General features: G+C 46.9%; 2 protein-coding genes across 28 annotated transcripts in view; one reads left to right on the top strand and one right to left on the bottom strand.

The window, feature by feature from the left end:
• Positions 1 to 145: 145 nt before the first annotated feature.
• KIF20A (kinesin family member 20A) lies at positions 146 to 9299 on the bottom strand. 4 transcript variants are annotated; one of them, XM_085014679.1, is made up of 19 exons: positions 9048 to 9299; positions 8209 to 8394; positions 6548 to 6637; positions 6330 to 6449; positions 5624 to 5762; positions 5334 to 5521; positions 5118 to 5247; positions 4759 to 4953; positions 4538 to 4649; positions 4363 to 4431; positions 4002 to 4145; positions 3708 to 3873; positions 3432 to 3596; positions 3163 to 3302; positions 2923 to 3025; positions 2416 to 2614; positions 2076 to 2167; positions 1710 to 1847; positions 146 to 820 (listed from the first exon to the last, which is right to left on the bottom strand). In XM_085014679.1, exons 2-19 carry the CDS (start codon positions 8371 to 8373, stop codon positions 503 to 505), a joined length of 2673 nt encoding a protein of 890 aa, XP_084870805.1. In that variant the 5' UTR covers positions 8374 to 8394; positions 9048 to 9299; the 3' UTR covers positions 146 to 502. The 4 variants fall into 4 exon arrangements, with proteins under 4 accessions (XP_084870805.1, XP_084870806.1, XP_003124000.4 ...); XM_085014680.1 differs by having other exon boundaries at positions 3432 to 3572; XM_003123952.7 differs by lacking the exon at positions 9048 to 9299 and adding an exon at positions 8872 to 8970.
• A 116-nt stretch (positions 9300 to 9415) lies between these two features.
• Positions 9416 to 9907, top strand: part of BRD8 (bromodomain containing 8) — a 34339-nt gene continuing 33847 nt past the window's right edge. For 13 of the 24 annotated variants that reach the window (XR_014838831.1, XR_014838832.1, XR_014838836.1 and 10 more), the window contains exon 1: positions 9416 to 9449. Coding sequence is in view for 7 of the 24 variants with exons in the window: in XM_085014642.1 (XP_084870768.1) it covers positions 9431 to 9449 (19 nt within the window). In the remaining 17 variants the exon portion in view is untranslated. Of the gene's footprint in view, positions 9476 to 9907 lie in introns of all 24 variants that reach the window. The other 11 variants (XR_014838839.1, XR_014838841.1, XR_014838840.1 and 8 more) reach the window with 1 other exon arrangement.

Genomic DNA, 9907 nt, shown 5'->3' with positions numbered 1-9907 from the left:
CCAAGTTTTCTTAGGTTAGCTGTTCGCTGGTTACTGGTCTCCACTGCCATTCCTGTGCAAAAGTTCCTAGGGGCCTGACTGATAATTTGTTTTTCAATTTTTCTGCCCCTTTATTTTAATGATTATGCCAGATTTGGAATTCAGATTTAAAATGTGAATAATATCTTTATTTAATATAACTTTTTTGTGTGCATAGAAATGATATAGGTAAAAAAGCATAAGATTACATAAGTGATTATAATACAAAAAGGGTGAAAAATAACTAGTGTCCGAATATTGTATTATGAAAAGAGTTCCAAGTATATATATGGTAAAGCTTAAAAGAGACCTATTTTTCTTTCTTAGGCCACACCTACAGCATGCAGAAGTTCCTAGGCCAGAGATTGAACCCCAGCCACAGCAGTGACAGTGCCAAATCCTTAACTGCCAGGCCACCAGGGAACTCCAAAAGAGGCCTATTTCTTAAGCTCAGAGCAATGACTGCTTTCTCCTTCTCACAATTTTAGTATTTTTTGCCGAAAGGCCCAGATTTGAGTAAAGGGGAGCGCCGTGAGCGCAGGATCCGGGCATAAGGGCTGCAGTCTGTTGAACTTTGACAGGTGGGTGTTCGGGGAAGTAAGTTTCGAAGAAATGGTTTCTTCCCTGGGGGCTGTTGGTTTGGTAGCTGATTTTCCTGGTTGGCACCCAGGCGCTTTTTGGTAGAAGCCTGGCCTTGGAGTTTTAGCACAGTATGATACTGTTCTGCGATGCACGCCGCTTTCTTCCGCAGGTCCAGTTTTACCAGCATCATGTTATTCTGAAGCTCAGCCAGGGTCTGATCCTAAGGAAGATCAACAGGGTTATGGAAAACATTTCTGTTTGGTATACTAGACAAACAAGAGGGCAAGGTAGTACACGCTATCCATTACTAGTTACTAACAATTGTTTTTACAAAGATTAGCTCTTTAGGTCAGAGCTTATAATTGAATAGTGGGGTATTTTCTTTCTTTTTTTCTTTTTAGGGCCTCATCTGCAGCATTGAAAGTTCCCAGGCTGGGGTAGAAATAGAGCTGCAACTGCTGGCTGGCACCATTGCCCTAGTAACTCAGTATCCAAGTTACACCTGTGATCCACACTGCAGCTCATGGCTATGCCTGATCCTTAAAGTACTGAGCAGAGCCAGGGATCGAACCCACATCCTCATGGATACTAGTCAGGTTCTTAACCACTGAGCCACAACAGGAACTCCTGGGGGGTATTTTCCTTAAGAACCAAACAAATAGCACTGAATAGGACATTTTCTAACACATAAGGTGGTATGAGCTTGAGTGATTTTACTTAACTTCCAAGAGCCTCAGTTCCTATGTATCAAATTAAGTTGGGTTTTGTTTTGTTTTTTACATTTTAGTATATCCGGCATCAGGATGCACTTACTGATAACAATGTCATAGCTTAAATTGTTAGTGTTTTGTCTTGATTTCTTACAATCTAAGCATCTTGGAGGAGATGTGATAGTATCCACCTCTCTACAGTTGTCATGACAGAAAATGACTATAAATTACTTAGCATAGTGCCTTGTACTTAGTGAATGGTTAGTTTTATTTTGCTAGAAAGAGAAATCCCCTATTAAGGTTAGCCTAAAAATCTTTACCTCTCTCTTCTCATTTCCTTTGCACATATACTCTGGAGTGGGCTGATAAAAGAGAAAGTGATATATAGGCTGCCCTAACCTGTTTGATTAAGATGTCATCACACGTGGCCAAGGCTTGGCGAAGTTTTCCTGCTCCAGTGCTATGGCAACAGGCTCTTTCTGCAGACTGGAGAGACTCACCAAGTTTCTGAAGCTCTGTCCGCAGCAGCCTTATATTCTGAAAAAGGAGTAGGAACCAAACTGTGGCCAAGATCAACCAGGATAGTGATCTGGAGGATTTGGAGAACCATTGGGGAGAAGTAATATTAGAAAGGCTAATCAGTTGAATGAAGTAGCCATTCTCCAGGTCTGTGCACAAAAAACATCTTGTCTTCACATGAACCAGGGATATGGTGTTGGAAATTGCCTTAGTTGAGAGCTTTAGTAAACAGAGAAAGGTAATTACCTTCTGGCCCTCTTCTAACTTCTTGTCTACATCAACGATGAAGGGCTTGGCTGACGGCGGTGGTTCTAACATTTTCTGATACTTCCGCAGCTCTGAGTAAAGGAAACAATAACCTTACATGTGCAGGCTTTCTAGCCTTGGTCTTACCTCTTTTAACTGAATTGACACTAATTTGCACAAAATAAAACAAGTGCAGTGACGTGCATCCTTGAGTGAAAGGTCAGGGGGTTATAACTGCAGGGGAGGAAATTATGTTGGAGTTGGCATCAGAAAGCCCAAGTTTGAAGGACAGCTTTTCCCTAAAACACTGTTATGCTTCCTGCCCCCTCTTCTTCCTCACCTTCAGTGGTGGAGTTTAGTTCTGCTTTGCATTGTTCCAATTTAGCTTTAATCTCCTGGAGCTGCTGGGTGGAGGCTGAAGCTGCCAACCGTTGTGACCGCCGGAGGGACAGTTCAGACCCTGGTTGTTGATGGGCCACTGACTGCTCTCTGGCTTCCTGCAAGAGAGCTTCTAACTCCTCAATCTTCTCATCCCGCTCCTAAGAGGGAAGCAGAAGGCACAATTCTTTGTTCAGAGTCAGACAAATCCTATAGGAACAGATGACTGAGCAATGAACAAAAATTTCCCTGATGCTTGGGTCTCAAAAACTTGTTTGTTAGCACTTACGCCATTTCTTGGCCAACCAAACCTTTATTCAATTTATCAAACATAGATTAACACAAAGCACCAAGGAAACTAGAGAAAGACGAATCCCTGCCCCTACCACAGCTTATAAATCTGTCCAGCTCAGGCAAGCCAGTGATGGGAATCTGAGCAGCTAGTTGGGGCTGGTGGAGGGCAACTCACCTGAAGCTCCTCTTGGTAAAAACTTGTCAGTGACTCCTTGAGGATTGTGAGTTTCTCTTCATACATCTCCTCCAGTAGTTCCTTTTGGGTGTCCAAATGTTCACTAACAGAGGAGAAAAGAGGAGTGAAGATTCTGAGGAGTGATCCTGGAGAGCAGATTTTGAGGCACTACTCTGTCCCAGTCCCACTTCCCACCTTCTGATGTAGGTGACAGAACAAGAGGGGTTACTCAGCTAGTACCTGCACCACTGTTCCCGTTGTTGCATCTGCTCCACCATCTCATTGCAAATCTCATCACGAAGGTGCATCTCCAGCTGCAACTTTTCCTGCCGTTCTTTCAAAAGCAGTGCTTTCATGGCTTCCACCACCTGTAGGAGCTCCTAGGAGGGATGCATAGGTCAGAGGTCATCAGATGCCCATGCTCAAAAAAGGCACAGGCCCACCAGGAAGGTAGCATGGGAAATGTGTAGCCATCAAGCTCCTGTGTCAAAGCTTTCTTGCATTCTCACCTCCTTGCCATAGGTGGAGATGTCAACTTCAGTTTCAATGTCATCATCAAGGCTTGGGTCTGTCTTAGCTCCAGTTTCTAAGCTGGGAGATGCTCGCAGACTGTGTTCCTTGATGAATGAATGTAGTGATGGGAATCCCAGCTGCAGAGGTGGAGCATGCACAAGCTAGTAAGGGGGAAAAAAATCTTAATTGAATCCGTTACTAGTCCCAGCGGCTTCCTTAAGTACAGGTACCAGCCCAAAGTGAGCACAATCCTCACACCTACAGCTTCTCACCTGGCTAGCAATGGCTGAGAACTTGGCCACATGAAGGGTTTCATCATAAGTGGAGGCACAGGGATTCACATTGACAATCATGCAGGAGCGGCCTCGGCCTGTGAAGAAGCCTTGAAACACTCGAGTCAATTTGCTGTCACGGAAGGGAACCAAATTCTGCTTTGATCTGGTGGGGGAATCAGAGAGAACAGAGCTGTGAGCAGAATTTCAGGCCTTGGTCATCCCAGCATTAGCTCCACGGACGACCAGGAAGTCTCAGCCATCCTGGCCCATGGCTTGCAGTGAAAAACTTACCGGTTCTGCTGATTTTGGCGCAGGGCAGCAATACAGCGGCCCAGGGTGTGCAGGGACGTGTTAATGTTTCCTGCTTCCTTCAGCCGCTCACCACTCTTCTGATCTTTGCAGCGCTCTGAGCCAGCCAGATCACAAAGTGATAACCTTGAATGATGGACAGGATCTGACATAAGGACCCAACAGGTTATGGGCTTTCTAGCCCTTCATGTAGTTCCAGGGAGGGGAGGACTCATGAAGAATCTCTGTACCCGAGGAAGGACAGCATGAATCTAACAAATAACTCCCGAGGACCTCACTTGTCCACCTCCCCCAACTACCCTTTAAGGCCAAGAAACCCAAATTTCTAAATGAAAAAACTTACTCGCTAATCTTGGGGATTATATCCCCGTCCCCCTGAAGATGCAGGATCCGGATTGAGAAGATGCTATGACTGAAAGTTAGGAAAAAGAGAAAAGTTACCGCATATCCTCTGTGACCAAGTGGAGGACGAACGTTTCTCGAACACAGTGAAAAGCTGACTCTCACGACCCCCTAACCTGCGGCTGGAGTTCTGATTCAGGTGGGTGCTGGCAAAGCTCTGGTTTTTACGACCCACTTTCAGGAGTTTCCAGGCCTCCTCGGCATCCTGAACATTAATCCAGTTGAGATCTGAGGCCAAGGAGAGAGGACATACATAACATGGGAGCACCTAACTCTTTTCCTGGTCTCTCCCCAGGTCCCCTGCAGGGTTCATGGCAGCCTCCCTGCTTTTCCATACCTTTCACATAGGGATTGCCGTTTTGATCCTCACACAGCCGCAGAGTCTGCCTCTTGCGCTGCTGGCTAGGTGGTTCTAACAGGTCATAAAGCAGTTCATTGTAGATCTCAAAGAAGGAGATCCAGATGGAGAAGCGAATGTCTGCAGGGACACTTACAGGGGCTGTGTCTGGCTGTGCCCATCGGTGACTTGTTTCTAGGGAAGAAGCCAATGTACAGTGTAGAGCAGGCCATCTCCCCTTTGGCCTTCAGGGGCCTTAGAAAGGTGGAGTTCTGGTTGCAACCTCTGGTCTATAATTCTGGAAGATGTGGGGAGCAGGGAATTGGTTACTTGGCACATAGCCCAGTCAGGGTACATACCATCCAGCTGGCTACTGCTGGTAAACTGACTGGTAGAGGAGAGCCCAGCAATGCCACTGTCAAAACTGGTGCTGGTGCCCATCCGACTTTCAATATAGACACTCTTCTTCAAAGAGGTGGACAGGTCCTCCTGGAGAAGCCCAGGGAGAAGGTAAGCACAAAACGTTCTGGAAATTTATTCCTCTGTCCCTGCCTCTGTGAACACCAACACTTTACCTCTTGGAGGCCTCCACTGAGCAGGGCCAGTTTTTTCAGCTCCTCCTGCCGGATCTGCTTGCTGTCTAGCCACATTACCTCATTGGAGAGCAAGGGCTTCAGATCAGGTGTTGGATGAAGTTGGCCCTGGAGGCTATTGAAGATCAGAGTCAGGGACCGGGGCAGGATCCCCCCATCCTTGATGGTACCTGGAGGCATGTGAAAGGTAGACAGGTGAGGCAAGTGCCGTTCCCCAGCTCGGAGCATCAGTGGCAAAGACAATCAGCAGTTCTGTGAGGCCTACTACTCACCTTGAATGGTGTGGGTTTTCCCTGAGTTGGTGACTCCATACGTATAAATAAGCCAGTTCTGTCCTTTGAGTACATCCTTTACCATCTCCTTTACAGTCAGGTTGAAGAAAGGTGCCTGTCCCACTTCTGGTCCAAAGATCTAGAGACAGATCCAGTTTCTCAGAGGCCCATCCTTCATCTCCCACTTTCCTCTGTGCGGAGCCAGCAGATACATCCCTTCCTGGGTGGTTGGCTCTGGAGACACTCAAGCAGCTTTTTTCTGCAGTGCTCCCAGCTGCTCCCTAAATCCTCTCTGCCAGTCCACCTTTTATCCAAATCAACAAATACTTAAGGAATGCTATCTAGTAAGTCCACAGCTGCACACAAAATGGAGCGACATAATGGTCACAAGCATGGGCTTGGGAGATAGATGGATCTGATTCAAGCCCTAACTCTACCAATGACTGCTACAGGGCTTCAGCAACACTATCCTCACTGAGCCACAGTATCCTTACTGGAAAATAGGGACCATAATGATAACAGTGACAGAGTTGTTGGGAATTAAGGCACGTAAAGTGCTTGACACACTAACACATTACAAAGGTCCCCAAGCTGTAGACATGTATATATAAGAAACTCACAGTTAAGAAGAAAGCTTTACCCTCTAAAGAGGGAATAAATTGCCTCTACATGGTGGTGCCCTGTTCACATATCAGTATCTCTATACCTGGGAAAAGGTGAATCTGTGTGTTGCTTGTCCAATCCCTCTCTCGTTGCTCTTCTGGGCAAAAGAGTCCTTGGGTGCCTGTAGAGCAAGGGTCTCCATATTCTCAATACGGACACAACCCTAAGAAGAGGGAAAACTGTCACCGAAGGAAAACATTCCTGGGAGCCTCTACTGTATTGCAGCATTCCACTTTTAATCCTCCCTCCTCAGAAACTCACCTGATCCTCCTGTCGTTCTAACTCTGAAGGTAAAAAGGGCCTGACCCTCAGGTATACTTTGACTTTCTCCATGCTTCCTTCAGATGGAACCTGTGACGGAATTCCAGGCCAGAACCACAGATTAATCTCAGCAGTTACTTCTGAGCAGATGGGCAAATATAAAATAGTTTCTGGAGTTCCCGTTGTGGCTCAGTGGTTAATGAACCTGACTAGTATCCAGGAGGATGAGGGTTCAATCCCTGGCCTCGCTAAGTGGGTTAAGGATCTGGTGTTGCCATGAGCTGTGGTGTAGGTCAAAGATGTAGCTCGGATCCCACATTGCTGTGGCTGTGGTGTAGGCTGGCAGCTGCAGCTCCAATTGGACCCCTAGCCTGGGAACCTCTATATGCTGCAGGTGTGGCCCTGGAAAGACAAAAGACAAAAAAATAATAGAAGTAAAATAAAATAGTTCCTGGAAATCATGTTAACACTACCATATTCCACCTCTAATGACTGTGTGCAGCTACTCAGGTTCCATAATCACTCCAACCCACATGGACTTTTTCACTACTTAATCATCTTTCTTGTCGTTTTAGAATCCTGAAAGCCTGGCTTACCACAGATTATCTGGGTTAGAACTTTCTGAATGGCATGAAAATTAGTGTGTGATATTATGGCAAAACATAGTAGTTAAGCACCTTAGAGGCAGACACACCTGAATTTCAGTCCCAATTCCATCATTAAGAAACCATGAGATCTTTTTTTTTCGGCCACCCATTGGATTCCTGGGCCAGGGATCCAATCAGAGCTGGAGTTGCAACCTATGCCACAGCTGCAGCATGGCTGGATCCTTCACCCACTGTGTCTGTGCCGGGGCGGGGACCAAACCTGAATTGCTGCCACTGCAAAGACACCATTGATCCTGTTGTGCCACAGCGGGAACTCCTGAGATCTTGAACAAGTTCTTTAAGTTTTCTTTACCTCAGTTCCCTCATCTGTAGAATGGGGTTAATAATAGCACCCACCAAGTTCATTCAACAGATATTTAGAGATCAGAGATCTCTCTACTCCGGTGCGGGAAATCTTATAGGATCCAGTAGTTCACAGTGAAGGACATTAACAAAGGCCCTGCTCTCATAAAACTTCTACAAGAGATGTCTGAGTAGAGCTGTTCTTAACCATGACATTTAGTAATGCCAGAACAAATTTCCTGGATGTCCTGGGAAGGAGCTACTGACATCTAGTGGGTAGAGACCAAGAATGCCGCTTAACATTTTACACTGCACAGAACTGCCCCCTATAACAAAGAATCATCTGGCCCCAGGCATCAAGAATGCTGCAGCTGAGACATCTCAGCAGAAAGCAAGCCCCCTTTTAAGTGCAAGCTATGGGTTCATATTAAAGCCTGAATATGTCTGGACTTCATGGTGAAGGAGAGCTAACTACTGCCTTCTCTCATAGGATTAACTGAGTATGCATTTGAGAATGTTTCATTACGGCAATGCAGTTAATAGATTTCTTAGAGACACACAATTGTACATTTTTTACTTGTCTTGTCCTTAATTTTCAGTTGATCTCTCAAACCCTAAGAATGCAGGGTTTTGACCTCCTGCTACTTTGTAGGGATAACTAGTATGCTGAGGATATGACTTTCTGCCCCCAAGCCAATTCAACTCCTTTACCTGCTGCTTGTCGTCCAGGGAGGTGGAGATGACAGAGCAGTCTGACAGCAGTTCCTTGCGCACCACAGACCCCAAATCTGCAGCAGTGGACTCAAACATGGGGGAGACTACGACTTCCTCATCCGACAACAAGCCGGCTGGTGGAGAGAGGATCCCTTGCGACATGTTAGCAGGGGAAGCCTAGATCTAAAGAGAGACAAAAGTGGGTAGGGAGGAGAACCTTATGGGATAAAAAGGGCTGCAAATTCTGAGTAAGAACCAATTCCTAGGCCCCAAGACAACTTGGTCTCACTGGCTGAATTCCTGTTCCTCTTTCCCTTCAACTACTAGCAAAGAGAAAGGAAATGAGAGAAAGAGTTAATCATTTAATCCCGTCTGAGGCGGCATTTCCGACCGCGAACAGGAATGAGCAGACACCCAGCTCCAAAAGCAGAAGGCCACACTCCAAGTACGGTGTCTTGCTCTCCGGTGTCGTGGAGGTGGTGTCAGTAGCCCTGGGCTCCTTCAGTCTCTCCCCCAGGCCCACAGTGAGGACAGAGGTATTAAAAAAAAAAAAAAAAAAAAAAAAAAAAAAGGATGGCGGCAGTTCTTCTTTCTGAAAGCCTAATTCGCGAGGGCAAGAGCAGGTACCGCAGCTGGGCTCCAGTAGAGCCTCATACTCACCGAAGACACCGCACGTCTCCTCCCGTACCGGCTCACTCACACCCCGCGACGGAACCTGAACCTTCGCAGCTAGACAGCACAACCCCGCCCACGAGGCTCACCTTTGTTACTGATACAATGTTTTAAATTACGCGCTGCGTTCGTTGAGCCAATCAGATAGCGAAACCTAAACCTACCAATCAGCGCAAGGGGACAGACGAGACTGGGAAACGGCTTATTCCGGCCTGACCGCTCTGCTCAAAAGTGGGTCCGGGTTACCAACTGTCGAGGCTTGGTGTTGGGTGATCCTGCAATTCCGCCTTATTACTTTTTCTTGAACCCTGAGGCATCAGCCGCCGTGTTTTGTTCTTTATCACATTCCTTCCCAGGAACGCACAAGAGACCCGGTTTAGGGCACTTGTTCATCCTGGGGTCGGGTGGGGGACTACATTTCCCAGGAAGCACCGCAACCAAACACCGGGACTCTATTTCCCAGAGTTCTTTTTCTTATACTTTCTTTTTTTAAGGCGTAGCGGACGCTGACGCTCTTCCCTCAGGAGTTGGAGACTTCCGAGCCAAAATGGCGGCAGGAACGGGCAGTAAGTATTTGCACCGCCTTTGTGTGGTAAGTCTTTGTAGAGCCGAGGCCAGGCAACAGCATAGAGAGTAGGAGCAGTGATTTGCCTGAGAGCCCAGGGAGGGCACGAGACTTGAACTCGACGGTGTAGTGAAGCCCAACGGCCGGGGGCCTCGAAGTGTAGTCTTCTCAGTAAGGCCGCCGAGGTTTGAGATAAGCAGCTCAGCGAAATCTTTGTATGTTGGGGAGCTCTGCGGGGTGAGCTGAAAAGGTGCCCTACAGACGGACCGAGACGTTGTGCGCCTTAAGGAGTGGCCGGCATCCCAAAGAGTCATTCAGTTTCTGACGAACGTTTATGAGGCCACTAGTCACAGAGAAATGGGGAGTTTTAACCGCGAGCTTTTTCTGCCACTGGGGAAATCACATTTCGGGCATCTCAGTCATTTATCTCTGTTTCACGGACTGAATACGGCTTTTAGG

The sequence above is a fragment of the Sus scrofa genome, chromosome 2 (assembly GCF_054392235.1).
Source record: "Sus scrofa isolate SSC_HxYL_T2T_F1_AM1 chromosome 2, Sscrofa_HxYL_maternal_Yorkshire_Landrace_v2.0, whole genome shotgun sequence".
Taxonomy (NCBI): Eukaryota; Metazoa; Chordata; class Mammalia; order Artiodactyla; family Suidae; genus Sus; species Sus scrofa.
Note: the sequence above shows the minus strand (reverse complement) of the source record. Positions and strands in the feature narration are given on the sequence as shown.